General features: G+C 38.2%; 1 protein-coding gene across 3 annotated transcripts in view; it reads right to left on the bottom strand.

The window, feature by feature from the left end:
• ARFGEF3 (ARFGEF family member 3) overlaps positions 1 to 18,549 on the bottom strand; it is a 151,562-nt gene that overhangs the window by 101,843 nt on the left and 31,170 nt on the right. For all 3 annotated transcript variants that reach the window (XM_019732728.2, XM_074333628.1, XM_019732729.2), the window contains exons 3-4: positions 10,822 to 10,903; positions 7,801 to 7,932 (exon numbers count right to left, since the gene is read on the bottom strand). In XM_019732728.2, the coding sequence (XP_019588287.2) occupies positions 7,801 to 7,932; positions 10,822 to 10,903 (214 nt within the window). The remainder of the gene's footprint in view (positions 1 to 7,800; positions 7,933 to 10,821; positions 10,904 to 18,549) is intronic.

Below are 18,549 nucleotides of genomic sequence, written 5' to 3'. Positions count from 1 at the left end.
TGCTTCCTTCTCTCCATTAGTCAATAACTAAATTAAAAAGCAATTAGTAAGCCATGTGCCAGATGCTCTGCCAGGCACCAAAGGGATAAAAACAATACTAACAGTATGTAATTAGTTTTCACTTACTACCTAGTGAAATGTTGTAGTCATGCCTAAATCGAGAGGCTAGGACTAGCTAGTTGGAGAGATTATAACGTGCCGTTTCCCCAAACAGGCCATTGCAGGTAGTCCACTGGGTCTCAGACAACCTCACACCTCTCTGAATGCACTGTCATCCCTTTCCTTGGACAAAAGTGCAGTAAAAAAAAGAGCAGGATAGGGGAGAGGGAAGAATCTGCCAGCTGCCTTTAGCTGAGGCAAAATAAACCAGACTATTATTCTCATGCAGTAAGTGATCGTGGCAGATTGCCAGTTATCTCTCAACATTATCCCCTTCTTTTTCAAGAATAGAACTATAGGCACGTGGCTCCCCAAAGTAAAGACTATACTCTCCAATCTTCCTTACAACTGGGTGCTGCCATATGACCAAGTTCTGGCCAATGGGATGTAAGCAGAAGTGTCCTGCCTCCCCTTCCGCCTGCCAGTTGGATGGAATGTGGATGTGTTGACTTAGGATGGAGCGCCATCATGGACAACAAGGCAGAGAAACAAAATCCAAGAAACAAGGGTCTCTGACAATGTGGTTCAGCCACCACTGACCAAAGTTTATGCAAAAGAAGAATAAACTCCTATCTTGTTTCAGCTGAAATGAATCCAACTAATACACTAATACAGCCGTCCTTTCTTCCCTTTTACCAATCCTATCCTTCTTGCCTGATTCTTTCTTATGCTTTACATCTTATTTGCTTTAAATGTTCCTTCTTGAGAAGAGCCTTCTGTGTCACCTTCATCTGCCCTCCATCATGCTCTATTATAAATAGACTTTTAATTTAGTTCCCTAGATTTTTTTAAAATAAATTTTATTGGGGAATATTGGGGAACAGTGTGTTTCTCCAGGCCCCATTAGTTCCAAGTCGTTGTTCTTCAATCTAGTTGTAGAGGGAGCAGCTCAGCTCCAAGTCCAGTTGCCATTTTCAATCTTTAGTTTCAGGGGGCACAGCCCACCATCTCATGTGGCCACATGGGAATCAAACCGGCAACCCTGTTGTTCAGAGCTTGCACTCTAATCAACTGAGCCATCCAGCCGCCCCCTAGCTTTTTCTTTAATTGTATTTATCACAGTTTGTATGTACTTATGCATCGCATTGATTTCTATCTCCATCACTAGCCTCCAAACAGACATAGATGCCATTTTTGTTTCACTTTGGTTCTGTTTTCTTCATCACAGGATCTTCTGTACCTAGCATAGTGCCTAGCAAACAGGAAGCAATGAAATATGTGCAGAATAAATTATAGAAAAAATTGGAGGTCTCCCCATTCTACTGGGAACTCTAAAACATCCACAGTAAATACTGATGGCCTCTGCATTTGTACTTGCTTAACAAAAATTATGTCTTAAAACACTTAGCAGAGTTGTTCTCAAATGTATTCAAATGGTATGGCACATAGAAATAGTGGTGCTTAAAAAATTAATAGATAATGTGAAAATATCTTCATCTCAAAAATAATGCATAAATTATTTAAAGGAAAATCACATTCCTAAGTTTTCAACATTTGCTTCTTACTTTTCCATATATCTTTATTGCCTGTCTAATGCAGTCACACTAAAGGGTAAAGAAGCATGGGAGAAGACTTGGTAAGAATTTTATCCATGTGTGTACAAAGTAGAAAAAAACTATCATCCATCAATCTTAGCAGCAAGGAGAGGGAGGGCTGTTTGAGAACAATTTACTTACAGAACCACATATTTTAGACACTTCCCTATGTTAACCACAGAAATAATACATTTGTAAGCATGGCAGATCAACCTCCAACAATGGTACCTTCGAAATTAAACATTTTTTATCAAACACTGGAATTTTCCTTAATACTAGAGATTACTGCAAATCTTCTAATGTGTCTCAGTAGCTGTAGACTAAGAAGGGATTTCTCCATTTCTCCTTGTTATCAGAAGGCAAGACAGTTTAGCCATATCACCCTCAAACTTCACCAATGATCATTCCTTCCATAAGGCATTCCAGAAGACCAAATACCCAGAGTTATGAACATTAAAACTAACCATTTGGATAAATGGCCCACATATGAGACTCTGCCATTAAAACGTTATTGAGAGGGGATTTAGAAATGGTCTTTCCATTTGGCCTGCTTCTTACTCCCAGACCAAAGCATGGATTGCAACGCTGGTCCATAATTTAAGGAGAGCTCTCTCCTCCCAATTGTAAGACCAGAGTTATAAGTGGACACCCTGAAGCTTATGTCTACCAGTTCTACAGATAATAAGCTCTTTTTCCATAGTTATTCACTTTTGTATTTTCTGTAGACATATGGTTGGCATTTGTTATAAAATATAAAAATACCTCAACAATAAATGACATTCTCTTTCCCTTTTCCTGACATATAATCTCTCTCTCTCTCTCTCTCTCTCTCTCACACATACACACACACACACACACACCAGAGTCATTAGCCAATTTGGTGGGAAAGTGACTTTGACTCTTTCTTTATATTTGAATCTAGCTCACGAAACTAGTGAGGAAATACACGGTCGTGGGATGGAAAAAAACTCTCAGAACTTTGAGCCACTCTAACTTTGCCCCTTGTTAGCCTGTGACTTAATTTTTCTGTTCAATCATTTTTAAAATGGGGACAGTAATGGCTCCCGCCTACATGTCTTTCAGGATAGATTCAGAAAGCAACATAACCTACTGTTTAAGAGTACAGGTTTGGCATGAGGCTGGATTACAGTTCAAATACTGGCCCTGCAATTTCACTTGGTGTGTGATCTTAGTATGAATGTCAAGTACTTACTAGTGTCCAATGCATTATAAATGTTAAATATTCACCCTGTCATTTCTCCTTTGAAAACTATAAAGCCCTCCACCAATATTCTTTTCTATTACCTAAAGATGCACATTAAATAAGACATCCAGTAGCAGTGCATTCATCAAATGCTTTCTCAGTATCCCGTATCACATCCTTATCTACAAAGCCAGCCTGCCTTTCCCAGACCGAATGCTCTCATCTCTGACACACTTACAGAGGCAGAAGGCCAGCTATACTTCCTCGCAGTCTTTGAAGACTCAGCCAGTTGTATCAGTTAATAACCTCACTAAAGGTTATCCATCATAAAGAAGGGACAAAAAGTCCTAATTGTTCTAGTCAGAGATGTCATTAGTTATGTACCTGGCTCCTACTAAGTCTGCATTGCACTCATGGAAATGGCACACACTATGGGAAAATGTTACCAAACCAGACAAGTATTTAACCTAACTACTAAATAGCTCCCTGCTGTCTAGTAATTCATTTCAACGGTAATCTATCTTCATAGGAATGTACCTTCTGATTCTCTACAATTTTACATTGTATTTGCTCAAGCTATAAAATTTTTATTTGGATTCCATGGCCATTTTAATAAATCAAAGTTGCCTCTGCTCCCCTTCCTGCTAGATAGTAAAACCATGTACAACAGTTCCTGGGGTAAATGATCTAACCTCATCCCCATTGAATTTGTCAGAAGCAAGCATCTTTGATTTTTTTTTTTTTAACTCCCCCAACTGAAAGTCTGGGACTTTCTTCTTAAGTGAGTACAGTACCATTGGAATGTTGGGTTTCATTATTAGTTTCTGTTTCATTGTAGGGAACTCTCTAAAAGAGGAAACCATCTTATTTTTCTCTCCAGGAACTTAATACAATTGCTATACATGCTTAAGAATGTCACATGGTTCGATTTCTCATGTTTATAAACACTAGGAGATAGCAATATGTGGATAAAATGCACAATATAACTTTTTAAAAAATAGCACCTAGGATTTGTTATAAAAATGTACTGTGCTATGGTTAGACAGACATAAATAAAAACTGCATAGTGTGGTTTTAGCTCTCTCCTGAATAGCATACACAGACCAACATTGGAAAATGCCCACCATATCTCATTTTTAAAGATTTTCTATACAGTAGTCCCCCATTATGTGCAGGGGATACATTCCAAGACCCCCCGTGGATGCCTGAAACCACTGATAGTCCTGAACCCTGTATATACTGTTTTTTCCTATATATATCGGTACACACACCTTTCCGCTCAGAGACAATTTATGGCTTCTCTTTGGCATATCCGGAAAGCCAGAATCACACTCTTGTGCTTTGCCACCATTATTAATTAAAATAAGGGTTACCTGAACACAAGCACTGCGATACCATAGCAGTTGATCTGATAACGGAGAAGGCTACTAAATGATTAACGGACAGGGAGTGTCTACAGCATGAATGTGCTGGACAATGGGAGGATTCGCATCCCGAGTGGGACAAGATGGGATGGCGAGAGATTTCATCACGCTACTCAGAATGGCACACAATTTAAAACTTCTGAATTGTTTATGTCTGCAATTTTCCACTTACTATTTGCAGACCGCAGTTGACCGTGGGTAACTGAAACCGCTGAAAGTGAAACCATGGATGGGGGGGGGACTACTTTGATCACAAAATTTTAATATAAAATGAGTGGAGGATTTTTACATGCAATATCTAGTTTAGATAACTTATCATGAGAATGAGTTATGTAGAAGCACAAAGAATAAATTAATACGCTCTTCATATGTAATGGGAATCCAGTCTTTCCTTTGAGAATTCATGCATTTCTCTCTTGCTCCCTTTTTTTAAAATTAATTTTTGGGAGAACAAGTAGTAAAAACATTTTAATGTCATAATGACATTAGCAAAACAGAATTTATTTAAGCGTTTTTACTTTGATCATTACAAATATTAACAGAAGTATAAGATAAAAGGGTACATGCTTCTGGAGATGACCAAAGTTAGTATAGAAATTCCTCATGCATAGAGAAGGAGTGTAAAACTTGTTTGGCATATATATATATATGCCAAAAATGTATACACATTTTAAGAGATGTTAACACTTTGGTCAGTGTTGCTCAAGCAGTAGTTTGCTGTAATCAGACGCTGATGGCAACCACTTTGAGCACCTCTTGTAATTGCAGAGGTCAAACATGACATGTATTCATCTTTTGTTACTGGTATATATTGAGTATTACAATTTTAATAGTCTTTTTCCTTTCTTAAAATGTGTATACTGTTTTTGGCGCACTCTCTCTTCTCTCTATGTACATATATACGTGTGTGTGTATATATACATACATATGTACATATATACACACATATACATATACACAGACAGTTATACACACACACACATGACTACATACATATATAGTCATATGTGTGTGTGTTTGTATATACACACACAGAGGGTGCCAAAAAAGTATACGTTGATTACGGCGAACTACTGCTTGAGCAACGTTGACCAAAGTGTCCACTTGCATACATTTTTTTGGCACCCCCAGTTTATCTCCAAATTATACTATATACACATACACACACACAAACAAGCAATCTAAAGCTCAGAAATTGGAAATGATATGGAACTCTCACTTGTAGGCTATCACAGTCATACTGCCATCTCTGAAGTTTCATTTGATGCTAATAATAATACCACTTTAAAGTATAATTATCTCATCATTAATTTTCTAGCTGCTTGGCTAAAACGTTTCTCTAAAACAAAAGTATACTACAAAAAAATGAGCTTAAGGCTGGGTTTGTTGTGAATCGGAATTTTGTTTTCCCAATTCCAATGTTTAAAGAGTTAAAAGCAATAGCATGTAGCAAAGATCCTTATCTTTTTAAGCATTTTGGAAATCTATAGTAAAGAGTTGCAGCCCAGATTACTGTTTTTTCTCTTCTCTGACAATGTCTGATTTTCTTCCCAGATATTAACTGCAGGTACCATGGTCTATTATGGTGTTATTACAAAGTCCATTAAGATAGGCTTTCCAGGATTTCCAGTAGAGTTAACGTGTGTCAACTCCTGTCCTCAGCTAGGCTAGCAGCAGGCACTACTGGGCTGGAGTTTTTTTAATGTAAGTTTTCAAAACAGGTTGACATAACCATTAAACATGCTGCTTCTCCACAGCTCCTAGAAAAACAGGTACTTTCTCAATTTTTAATACAAATTCCTATATTCTACAAAAAGCTATATTCCTGGGAGAATTTTCAGCATTACATGAAATCTGTAAGGTATGTTTCTTAGTTGGACACCAGATCTCACCCTGCAGTATATGGAGGACTAACAGTGGGAGGACTCAACAGACTAGACTCGGAAGCCATAAAAGCATTTAACATGGCACCTGGCCTTGCCTTTCTCTCAACAGCGGCCCAGAGGTAGGAGAGAAGTAAAAAGTCTAGAGGTGGTTACTCGGTTCCTATGAGTGCACAGCTGCCAAATGTATGTCAAAGGACAGGGCAAAATTGTATATTCCAGAATCAAAGAGTAAAAGAGAGCTCGTCAAGATCAGCTAGCTCAGAGATTCTCAATGTGTATTGTGTATAAGAATATTCCTAGACCCACCCACTGAGATTCTGACTCAACAGCAGGAGGCAGTAATGGGAGACGTGGTTGGAATAGAGGTGGTAAAATGTAATACTTCAAAAGCTCTTTCATTATGCCAGATACGGTGCTAAGTTCTTCACCTTGTTCAATCCTCATAACAATCCTATTGGGTAGGTGTTACCATTAACCCCATTTCACAGATGAGGAAACCAAGGCAGAGTGGTTAAGGAACACGTTCTAGAACATCCTGCTAGGCAACGAATAAGGATTCAGACCCAGACAAGCTGGTTTCAGAGTCTGAGCTCATAATTAATCACTACACTAAACTACTCACCAACACGGTTAGGGTGAGGCCCAAGGCATTAAGAAAACGTCATGACTGAAGTCAATCTTTTCTTTTCTGAGCGTAGAAAATGAAATCTAGAGCAGTGAAGTCTCTTATCCAAGACAAAAATCTTTTAGTACATTTCCAGGAAGAGATCAACCTTTATATGACATCAACAATTCTTAAATATTCTTCTATATGCATTCCTCTAGGGAAGAAACGGACAGATGGCATTATTAAAAGCCAGCTCATTGGTTCCAGCTGTGTCACTCTGACCAACGTGCTATGTGGCAAAGAGATTTCCATCCTTTTCTGTCCAATCCACGGTTCACTCACCAGATAAGACACACTCTAGAGTCAGTGTAAGGGGCTCCCAATCATAGTGATTCACAAGGGAGGGAAAACAGAAAGGGGAGGGAGAGATGCATCCCTAAAAAGTACATGGTAACTGGAATGTGGGAGATTAGTTTCACATCATTAGAGGATAGGAAAAAAAAAAAAGATGTGATTCTGATATGGTTCCCAAGGATGATTTTCCTTCCTCTAAACCAACTATTCAGAAGCCTTAGTATATGTCAAAACATCATTAGGTCTTTACTTTGTTTTAACAGATACAGGCAAGCAGAATACCCAGAATGATCAGATCTACCCCAAGCTGGAACTATTCACATATATTTATCACAAAAAGTGATAAACACATTTCCTGACATTTGTTGTGCATGATCAGGTCAAAAATCTTACAGATGTTTTGAAATTGTACCTTTTACTTAGTTGTCATTTCTGTTCAACAATCAAGGTAATTCTGCAGGACCACAAACAAGGATAATAACCATATGTTCCAAATGAAGGGTGAGCTAGCATGACCATAATGCCGAGGCATTTTCAAGAAAAAAATGAGGGCTGGGGGTAGGGGGGTGGGGGCATTGTCCGAGTTTGTTCCTGTCCCAATGACGCAAACAGGTACCCACGTCAAACTAACCTTCATCACTTCCACCTGCAAATCTTCGTTGAGGGAAGGCGTCACTTTCACAGCATTCAGGATCTGATTCAGCAGCTGCTTCTCATCAGAGTCTGTTTCCATGGATACAAACCTTTCTTCTGACAGAAGCTTCTGTAAAGAGGCACAAGGCAGTGATCACAGATAGGCTTTCCCCTGCTGCCTTATTCTATTACAGTATCTTAGTATGTACTGAGGATAATTTCTCTTAGGAGGCATGTAGCTGGAGGCCATTAGGAAAAACCTCATGCTCTGTGTTCCTGAAAAGAAAAATGCATCACACCTTCTGTAAACAGTTTTTGGCGAAGACTTTCTCCAGCTATTAGATGATTCATTATACGTTTATCCAGTAAAATTCTAACGTGGCAGCCATATAGGTTATTTGGGTGGTGGAGGTGAAGGAGGAAATGAGCCAGGGCAATCTAGCTCGTCACAATTGTCGTGCTCACACATACCCTTTCTGAATTTAGCTTTGTCACTGGAAAGGAGAAATCTTGTAGAGCACAAGTTCCTTTTCTCAGATATTTACCTTTTTACTTTCTACTGTGAACTGCCATTTACCCAGGAATTATTCATGAATTCACAAATTTAATGTATTTTTATCAGAAAACCAATCCCCACAAAAACCTAAACAGGAAGGTACTCACTTTCACGAGATTTCCCAGGAGTCATTACACCTCACAGGACAGCCCTTTCCTGTTTCAGGACAACTCTCACTTTTCATAAAATTCTTTCTTAGCTTGTACCAAACCCCACCTGCTTACACCTTTTGCTCCCTCATCTTTCCCTGGAGTGACACAGATTAAGCTTGTAAAAGATTGGAAGTCAGCTGTGAAGTCCACCTAAATCTTTTCTTCTCCATACTAAACCTCCTCAGGTACCTTCCAATGTTCTCAGCCTCATATGGTTTCACAGACACTTAACACATGGCCTCCAGAGTGAATGTAACACTTCAGGGGTGGTCTGGCATTAAAGAGCAATGTAACCAAGAGTGTGTGTAAATGATGGACTGTGAGGGAATATGATGTGTCAGTGAAGGCTCATCCTTGGTAAAAACCAAAACCAAAACAAAACAAAACAAAAACAACAAAAACAAAAACAAAAAAACCAAAAACCAAAAAACAACCCACGGGGGTAGGGGGTATATGGGAAATCTCTGCACCTTCCTTGCAATTTTATTGTAACTCTAAAATAATAAAAGTGTTTTTTTTTTAAAGAAATAAAAAGACGGCATGGGGAGAGAGAGAGAAAGAAAAGGGGTTTTTGGTGGCACCACTGAGTTGCTGCATCAAACCTAAAACTGCTCATCTCTAGGAGTCTAGTTACGGAAGACAATTAAATGTGTTTATTGCCTAAAAGCAAACAAAAATAGTAATGTCTAACTTTAATCACATTCTCAGATCAAATTAGCTTAGCTGTAAGTCAGGGCATATTCTGTGCTGATTCGCCCTAACCCTCATGCACCAGGGCTGCAGGTAAGGTGTTCTCCCCCTTTCTGTCCTGGAGCAGAGGATTTCTGAGAGACCTCGGTGAAGGATTTTATATTAATCCCTGTTAAATTTGTCCTTGGCCAATTCAGAGTAGACTTGCTGCCCTGAAAAACTTTCAGATTTTGATTCATCCAGGGTAATGACGCCGTCTTTTAGCCAAATGCCATCACAGACCTGGAGAACAAGTATGGCAAACTTCCTTCTTAGGACTCTCGGCCATTTTGCCTACATTCTCTAAAAAGAGATTTCTCAGTACGATGTAGTGCATACAGGGCGGCCCAAAGTCAAAGTCAATATACAAACCTCTTTTTAATGAAAGTGATAAAGACTGTGAAGCCCTAGAAATGTGCCTAACATTCATGGGAGGTAACAAAGGATGGTAAGAGGAAGGTAACTGCCCACTAGGTCATTGATGTTACCATGACTATGTAAGCCCTTGAAATCATGGTATCATAACTTAAAGAACTGGAGGATTAAAAGCCAAAAAGTAATTAAAGGTCTACAGAATACTAGAGAAAAAGGAAAAAGGAACATCAGTGGCAGGTCAGAACAGCCTCCCATTTATTTTTATGGTTGGCCCAATTACCTTGAAGAAAAGTAAAGAGCTTTTAATAACATTATTGGTGATTTTTAAACATTTGTAATGCTATTGCATATTAAAATATATATGATCTAATGCCAATCCACTGGGGGAAGAAAAGTTGTACTTTTCTCACTTTTTTATATGTGTTAACTCTGAAAAGATTAGGGATCTTGCTGAGCTTACAAAGCTAACCATGAAATTGTACATACTGATGTGAAAAGAAATCCTACAAATGCGACCGATCCATGGCCACACAGAATAAACCCACGCTGGCTTGAACGTCAGAGTGCTTGTCTCTTAAAAACCAAGCCACTTAAAAAGTCAATGTATTTGTATAGCCATCTTCTTTGCACTGTTGGAATGAGATCTATTATGTATGGTGTAAACATACAAATGAACAAATGCTCAGAGAAAGAAATGAATTCAAGGAATCTAACTTTTTTTATTAGACAAAATTTCTTTTTTCTTCCAAATTTTGCTCTGTATATAAAACACATTAATTCATTTGCCAACCTAATAGTAGATAAGAAAATAAAACCAGATCTTTCATTAATTTTCCTTACACAGATCCACACATGTTGAGTGTATACAAGATTTGAGTTAGTAGAGAACTTGAGGTGTCTCTCTTGGGATCCCTTATTCTCCTAAAAGTTGGACATCACAAAAAAGTATTTCATTTCTGTGTGGACTTAGCTGGGTCCCCAGGAATCAGTGTGTGACAACAAAGGCTCAACAAGGTAACGCTATGTACAGAGAAATGCTGGTAAATATAGGGAAATCCTGTTATCCTCTATGGTTATTACCTAATTCAATTACATTTCTGCCTAGGTCTTTAAACAGCCAGTATTTCAGATGTTAACAATTTGTTCTTTTCATGCCAAGGGGCTTGTCAATTTCTGTCGCCCTCATTGCACTCAGTGAGAGCCATACCTGTATCCCTGCCAAGGCATGTTGGGCCAGCTTCACATTCTTGGATTCTAAAGCCAACTGGAGAGGCAGCAGGCATTTCTCCCTGGCAAACACATAAATAAGGACAACATGTGAGCTCGGCAAAGTTGGCAGTCAAGTGATACAAGCCTTATGCACACCCACCCACCCCCCAAATGCTGCCACACACATACACAAAACTATGACCAATCATGGAAATGCACATGTGCTTAAAAAAAAACACATACCCCATAACAAGAGAGCTGTGCAGAAATAGTAGCATAGCATCAGCTTGCGTTCTTCGTACGTCCTTCAGAAAGAGCATACACAAGGACTTTCAAACAATTGTTTTGGTGCACTCATTATCACATGGTAGCCCACAAACGTGCCTTGCTAGTTCCCAAATTAATAGAACTTCTTGTACCCAGTATACCTGGGCTGAACAACTCTAGGAAGCACCATTTATACAGATTTCTATGCCTTGCTCACCCCTCTGCCTCACCCAGGGAGTGACTACATCACTACCACTACCTTCCCTCATCAATATAAACTGAAATTCTACTAACTTCTTAATTGCTCCCTAACTCAAGGTATTCAATACTCATTTACAATTCATTTACAATCATCTCCAGTAAGAGGTATATCTGAATTTTGTGAAAAATAAACACATTTCCAAGATAGAAATACAAAGGAATCATCAATAGGTTTGACCAATGAGAATTACCTGGTGTCATAGAAGAAAGAAAGAAACAAAAAATACATGGAGAGCTACTTGTATATTTTAAAGCTTAAAAAAATAATGTACTAAAACATGTTAGGAATAAATCAAAAAAGGCTATAAAGAGAAACATATCTGTTAGCAGCATTCATTCTAAATAATTAAACAATAGACCAAGAATTTTAATCAGCCCAGTATTTCCCCATGGAGTTGCACTGGCACAACAAATGACATGTTACTTAATTCTACCAGGTTCTTTCACCCCCCACTTAAACCAGAGCAGCCCTGTTTTTATCTGTGTTATATTTTCACCATAAACTGAAAGAGTCATTGACTTTAGAGAGTGTGAAAGCCACAAGGTAAGACTACACGATTTCGTCTTTGGAGAAATAAGGGTCACTACTGTAGAACACAATGAAACAGAAGTTAATTATAGCTCTGGCTCTTTCCTGTCCACCCTGCAGTTCTGCTGCTTTTCCATGGACTCCTCCATCAACAGCTCCATGACAGATGAAGTGAAAGTCACAGACACTCTCTAATGCCCTCCACAAACACAGAACAAAAACAGACTATCGGAAAGAACATTTGCCTTCCTAATCCTTCTCACCTATCACTTCACTAACCTGATTTTACAATACCCACTTTATATGACAATTCACACTACAGCCATTTTTCATTAGATACATCCTTGGACAGATGGATCAATTACCTAACTGTATTACTTCCAGTTGGTTGGCTATAATGTTGTCCCTGTTATTGTCATCAGCGTGTAACAGTTACAAGGCAAACACAGCAATGTAGTCATTTAAAGCAGAAATAGCTGATTTTTCCAATTTTGTTTCTTTTGTTTAATTACAACCAGTTTATAAGCTTGGAAAAATTAATTGGAAGGGTGAAGTTCAGTGAGAAGTAGGAATAATGGGCAGATGGAGTATTAACAGAAGAACAATAGAACTTCATCTGTAAACCCTTGAAACCATCCAATTTCCATCAGAATTAATTCACTGTGAAAGGACTTTTACCTCAAATTTAGAGTCAGATCTGCCAGCAAGGGCACAGTACCAGTGAGCAAGTGTGGAAGTCCAAAGCTCTCACAGTCTCAGAACCGGGAGCAGGGAAAATCTCCGTGGAGTGACAATATGCTAAAAATGCACAAATATTACCCATTGCTCACCAAAGGCACCAAACAAGACTGGATGCCACGTTCAGCAACAGGGCCACTCCTGGAAATGCTGAACCTGCTGACCCTTGGGAAGCAGCATTATGTCAGCATATAAACAAGTGTATACCCATATTACTCTGCCATCTGCAGTATTAGTATTCAAAACCCTCATTCCACTCTCTCCTATTTATACATTCACACGATTTATACTGCAGACCTGAGCCAGGGCATGGACATATGCTAGGACTGTCAGATTGTACCAGGATTCCAGGGGACATTACTGCACTGCTCCCCGTGCCACTCATGGTCACCAGACAGGACCAGAAGATGTAACTAGTTCAGGTAGGTTTTGGCTGAGTTGAAAGGTATCAGTATTTATAGGAAAGAACAGGGGCTATGAAATCACATAGACCTAACCATTTATAAACTGTGCAATCTCAGTCAAGACACTTCACTCTGTTGGGGCTTAGCTTCTCAATCCATAAAAAAAGCACCTTGAGACCAATCCTGCAGAGTTATAATAAGGAGTACAGATCCTATATATCCAGAGTCGACAAACGTTTTCCATTAAGTGGCAGATAATAAATATTTTAGGCTTTACAGTCCACATGGTCTCTGTTCTAACTACCTAACTCTGCCATAGCACAAAAACAATCATAGGTGATACATAGATGAACATAGAATGGCTATGTTCCAATAAAACTTTATTTACAAAAACAGGCACTAGACCAGATTTGGCTTACTGGCTGTAGATTGCCCAGCTGTGATACAGACAAAGGTCCAGCACAGATCATGGTTGTCAGCACAGGATAGACAGATCTAATCTTGTCAACAGTATCCAGATAGGTTTTGCACACAACATAAAGCTAAGTGTCCTAGAAGAGTTGTCTTAGCCAAAGTAATTATAGCACTAAGATCTCTTTGAGAAAGTAACTGTCTTAAGGAAGTAGACTGCGAGATTTCATCTGGGCACTAAACCATGGCACTCCATCTATCCAACCAGCCATTCAACTAACATTGGAGGGTCTACTGCATGCAAGGTACCTGGATGAGTGCCCAGGGAGATCTGGAATAAGACAGAACAAATACGTGGTTTCATTTTAGTCATGAGATGAAAAAGGAGGAAAAAGAGAAAATCAACATTTACTATTTCTCTATTTAGTTTACCTGTCACTACCTTCTTAAAATAAGCATTCTTACCCTTGTTTTACATTTGAGAAAACGGGGGTTCAGAAAGGTTTCATAATCTTCCCAAGGCCACACAGCTAAAATCTGTTAAAAACCATTCAACCCCAATTCCATCTGACTCCCACGACCAAATTCCTTCTAACACTCTTTGGTTTCAAAAGATCAGAATAAAGCTAGAGGAGATCTGTTTCATAACCTTTTTTGGGATCATGATCTCAGAAAATCTGGCAAAAGACCCTCTGCCTAGAAAATAATTTCAGGTGACTCAAAGCTCCCGCCAAACTCCAAATGGATTCCAAGTTAAGAACCCCTGCCCTCAGGGGAAACACCCTGCCGTCATGGAAGAAACCTCAGTGTCTGCCTCAGAGAAGAAGGCCATGTTCCCTGGCTGGCATTAGGGTTCCACTAGGATGGAATGTAGCTTTGTGTGTGTGTGTGTGTGTGTGTGTGTGTGTGTGTACAGGAAGTGAGGGGGATAAGGGAAGGGGGATGACGAACTCTCTTCTCAGGATCCAGGTCCTCTCAGACCCAGCAGTCCTAGGTTAGCGTCACAAGCCTCAGAGCTTGACTTTGATAGGAAAGGAACACCTGCAGGAAATGAAGAAAGCTCATGGGGAACTAACTGTACTGCTTGCTCTGTGATACCATGAAAACCCTGCTGCCTAATTTTTTAAAAGTGATTTTAATAGAAGAGAATAACGGGACCTGTTAACTGGGTCTCAGGAAGAAATTTATAATGAAGATGCAACAAGGCACACACTCAGTCCCCTTTGCAGATACTGTATTAGAATAAATTACATTTCGATAGTTCTAGATGCTGCCTCATTGGGAAAAGGGCATACCATAAAACCAATACTCAATCACATTAAGGGATAATTTTTTATGCACAGGCATGCGCAAATTCGCTCTTGCCTAATTAAATAAAGGCAGTGGTCCCAGGTTTCATGTCCTGACATGCCATTATTTCTTAAAGCAGAATAATTAGCAGTGCTGCATATGCATGAGGAAGACACCATTCTGTGACACTGTGTCTGGTCGTATCAAGGAGACTGAGCCTTTTTCCTTAACTGCATTGTCACAGTTCACAGACCAGCTTTACTAGGCTGAAGATAACAATAGACAAAGGGAAATTGAATTAAAATAGGCAAATAGTGGAAAAATTAGGATTTACCAAAAATTGCTTTTCAATATGAACACCATGAACTTTAAATAAAACCAAATATAGTCCTGAATGGTAGGCAGACTCCTCTTTGACGCACCGCATGGGAAGGCACTAGAAGATACCTTAGATTTCTAAAGTCTGACTATACTCTCCAAGTCTAGGATTCTATGATCTAAGCCATCTATTCAATAACTGCCTGGATTTCTTCACCTATAACCAGGGCTCTGGTTGAAAACCAGTGGCTTCGATGTGCAAAATACCACGCACACGTGTTTGTATTTACTATTTAATTATAACTTTGGAAAGTAGAGATTTAATTGTCAACAAACTAAGAGATTTGATTACCTATCCAAGGTCATATGTTTGTAAATGACAGAGCTGTCATTTAAACTCATCTGTCTTCACAACACACGTTCTTAGGCCTCACCACAACATCTAAACCAGCAGACAGCTCCCCACCGACTATGGACTCTGGCTTTAAAAACAATATCCAACTTCCACCAGGTTAAAAGAGAGAGGACAGGCATCAAACGATACAAATTATCTTATTTTGAGTGGTCTTTCATGAAGCAATGCATTGCATTTGACAGCTGGTGTATAGTGTGATGAGAACCTATAGGCAGTTTGGAGGGATGGGAAAAAATATGGCCTTGGAGTTGGCGGCCATCACTTCTCTTAGTACTCACAACCTTTCCTAATTTGAGTACAGAGGGTTTTTCACCCCCTTGTGATACTTGGGATGTTATTTTGCATGTTTATGAATGCTGGTGCTTTAAACAGTTTGTATCAACACTGATGGATTTCCATTGATTAAACTTTGCCCGAGCCAATTCCATTGAGCCAGTTGGAACCAAATTGATTCCTTAATTGATTTTTTTTGCAGGCCAGTTAAAATGTTTCCATTTTATTTCTATTTTAATGAAATTATTTTTTCAGTATGAATCCTTTTCTTTTCTATTTTATAACAAAGATTAGATTCATCCTTCAGAAACTGTTTTAGGCCCTAGAGATACAGCTGTAAACAACATAAAATTCCTTTCTCCTACAGGCCTTCAAAATTTCTTAGCAAGCTTACTGCAATTAAATTGAGTGAATGAAATTGCTATCTTTGTAGATTGGAAAGGGATGCATGTTGGCAATTTTAATATGATTCAACCTATTAAAAAAATCATAAATAATATAATGTGGTTAAGCTCATATTTCCCTCAAGACATAAACTTTTATTATATATCATTTGATTATAAAAGGCAGAGGTGTACATAAAAGAAATTCAAAGAGTACAAAGGGACATACAGCAATGAAAATCAATCAGGATAACATCTAAGAAAGAGCTGGGCTGAATGTTGATGGGCATTTCCAGACAGTGGCATGGCAGATCTTTTGTTTTCTTGTTTTACACTTTACATTTGTATCCATATTTATATAATATCTCTAGAGAATACTAGCATAAGCTAAAGGAAATATATTTTAAAGGTAGAAAGCCATTGACTCCTCACAAAAATAGCCATCAATCGTGTTTCCTACTTCTGCTAAGCTCAAAAAGGTGAGTGAATTTGCATGCATACAGACAAAATACTAAACATGGAACTCCTTTCCTCCCATTGCTCTCTGGCACTTACATTGACATCCATGTATTCATTATAACTATTCTACCTGCTGATCTTGTCCATAAAGAAAACCTTCAATTACATTATGGACCTTACCGTGCTAACAGATATGTTTCTGTAACAAAAGGACAACTGCAGGCAATTAACTAGGCTTACCAATCATCTGAAAAATTTTAAATACTATCTAGACTTCATCTTTACTATTTGATATGTCTAACTTTAAAAGTAAGCTGCAAAAGAATAGAAAGCAACATAAAAAAATATTTTGTTACATTATCAAAGAATGCGTTTTTTATTTTAAAGTTTTCACCTAATATTCTTCCAGTATTTAAAAAATACAAGACACTACAAGTCAAGAAAACAATTTATAAGGGAGAGTAAATTTTTATTTATTTTGAAATTTTTTTTCCCAGTTTTATTGCGATATAATTGACATATAACATTGTATAAGTTTAAGGTGTTCAACATAACGATATGTATATATTGCAAAACGATCACCACAATAAGCTTAGTTAATATCCATCACCTCAAATAGTGACAATTTTTTAATTGTGATGAGAACTTTTAAGATCAACTCTCTTAGCAACTTTCAGACATACAATAGCTTTGTTAACTATAGTCACCATGCTGTACATTACATCCTCAGAACTTACTCATCTTTGAAAAAAATTAAAGATGGATTACAGCTTGGTATTTTCACCTGAAATTTAGCATTATCAATATTCGTACTTCTGCCATAAGATATAAATTCTATAAGCAGGGGCAAAACACTACAGCTTTTTTTATTTCTAGCAGAAAAAAAAGATACATGAAATCCATAATAATCATAAGGGAGGTTTTTCTGGAATTCATTTTTTTCTACAACTACTGAGCATCTGTTATGCTCAGGGCACTGCACTTGGCACTGAGCATAAAACAGAGGAAAACAGACATCATTCCTGTCCAAGATAGGGGCAAGTGTAAATTCACCTTCTGATAATTAAAAAACTGATAAGGAAAATGTCTGAGAAGTGTTAACATCAAGGCCATCTAAAGGTTGGCTGAAAAGATTATCTTTATTGAAAGATAAACAAGTCTAGCAAAAAAGGACCAAAGCAAATAGTCTTCTCATTCCATTGACAACACTTTGTGTTGGACACAACATATTGGCCTTTTTCTTTGGGTCAAGTGTTCTGTCACTTTCAACTAAAGGACTCCTCGCTGATATAAGGGAGTATGGCTGCGGAGGTCACAGAAGGGTCATTGCTTAAAGCCTTCATTGTGCCATATACCAGGCTAATGGCTTCCGCACATGATCTCATTTAATCCTCACCCCAAACTAATGAGGAGGGATGACTATCGTTGGCATTTACTGATGAGGGTAGTGAAGGGAAGAGGGGGAGAGAAAAATTTACTCCTGGATAAGAGGTGATGCAGCAAGCTCCTTAGCAGCCTGTGACCTTCATGGTTACCATTTGTCACTCTCAAACCACGTTCCAAGAACTGGGTTAGGCATTTAAACTTGTGAAGGACTTTTCATAAAGAAACTTCTTTCTGACCATTGTCAATCCATCCTTCCATTTCCTCACATTATCTCCATGTTAATCATTTACATATTGACTTTTCCATTTTTCCAGTGTGACATACTGTAAACTGCTCCTCTCCTCCACCAACAAACACACTTACTTCTTCAAAAAACCCCTTTCTGTGGCACCATAAAACCTTTTGCTCTTTAAGACTTTTATTAAAAAAAAAAAAAGTCAATGATGTCAAGAGATTAAAAACATTAATACTTTGACCTAGGATTTTCTATTCTACGAATCTTTCCAAAGAAACCATTATAGATGTAGCAAAGTTTTAGATGCAAATATTTTTTACTATGGTTTTATATATAATGCAAATAAGGTAAATAAAT

This window comes from Rhinolophus sinicus, linkage group LG05, assembly GCF_036562045.2.
Source record: "Rhinolophus sinicus isolate RSC01 linkage group LG05, ASM3656204v1, whole genome shotgun sequence".
Classification (NCBI taxonomy): domain Eukaryota; kingdom Metazoa; phylum Chordata; class Mammalia; order Chiroptera; family Rhinolophidae; genus Rhinolophus; species Rhinolophus sinicus.
This window is presented reverse-complemented; position numbering and strand designations above follow the sequence as displayed.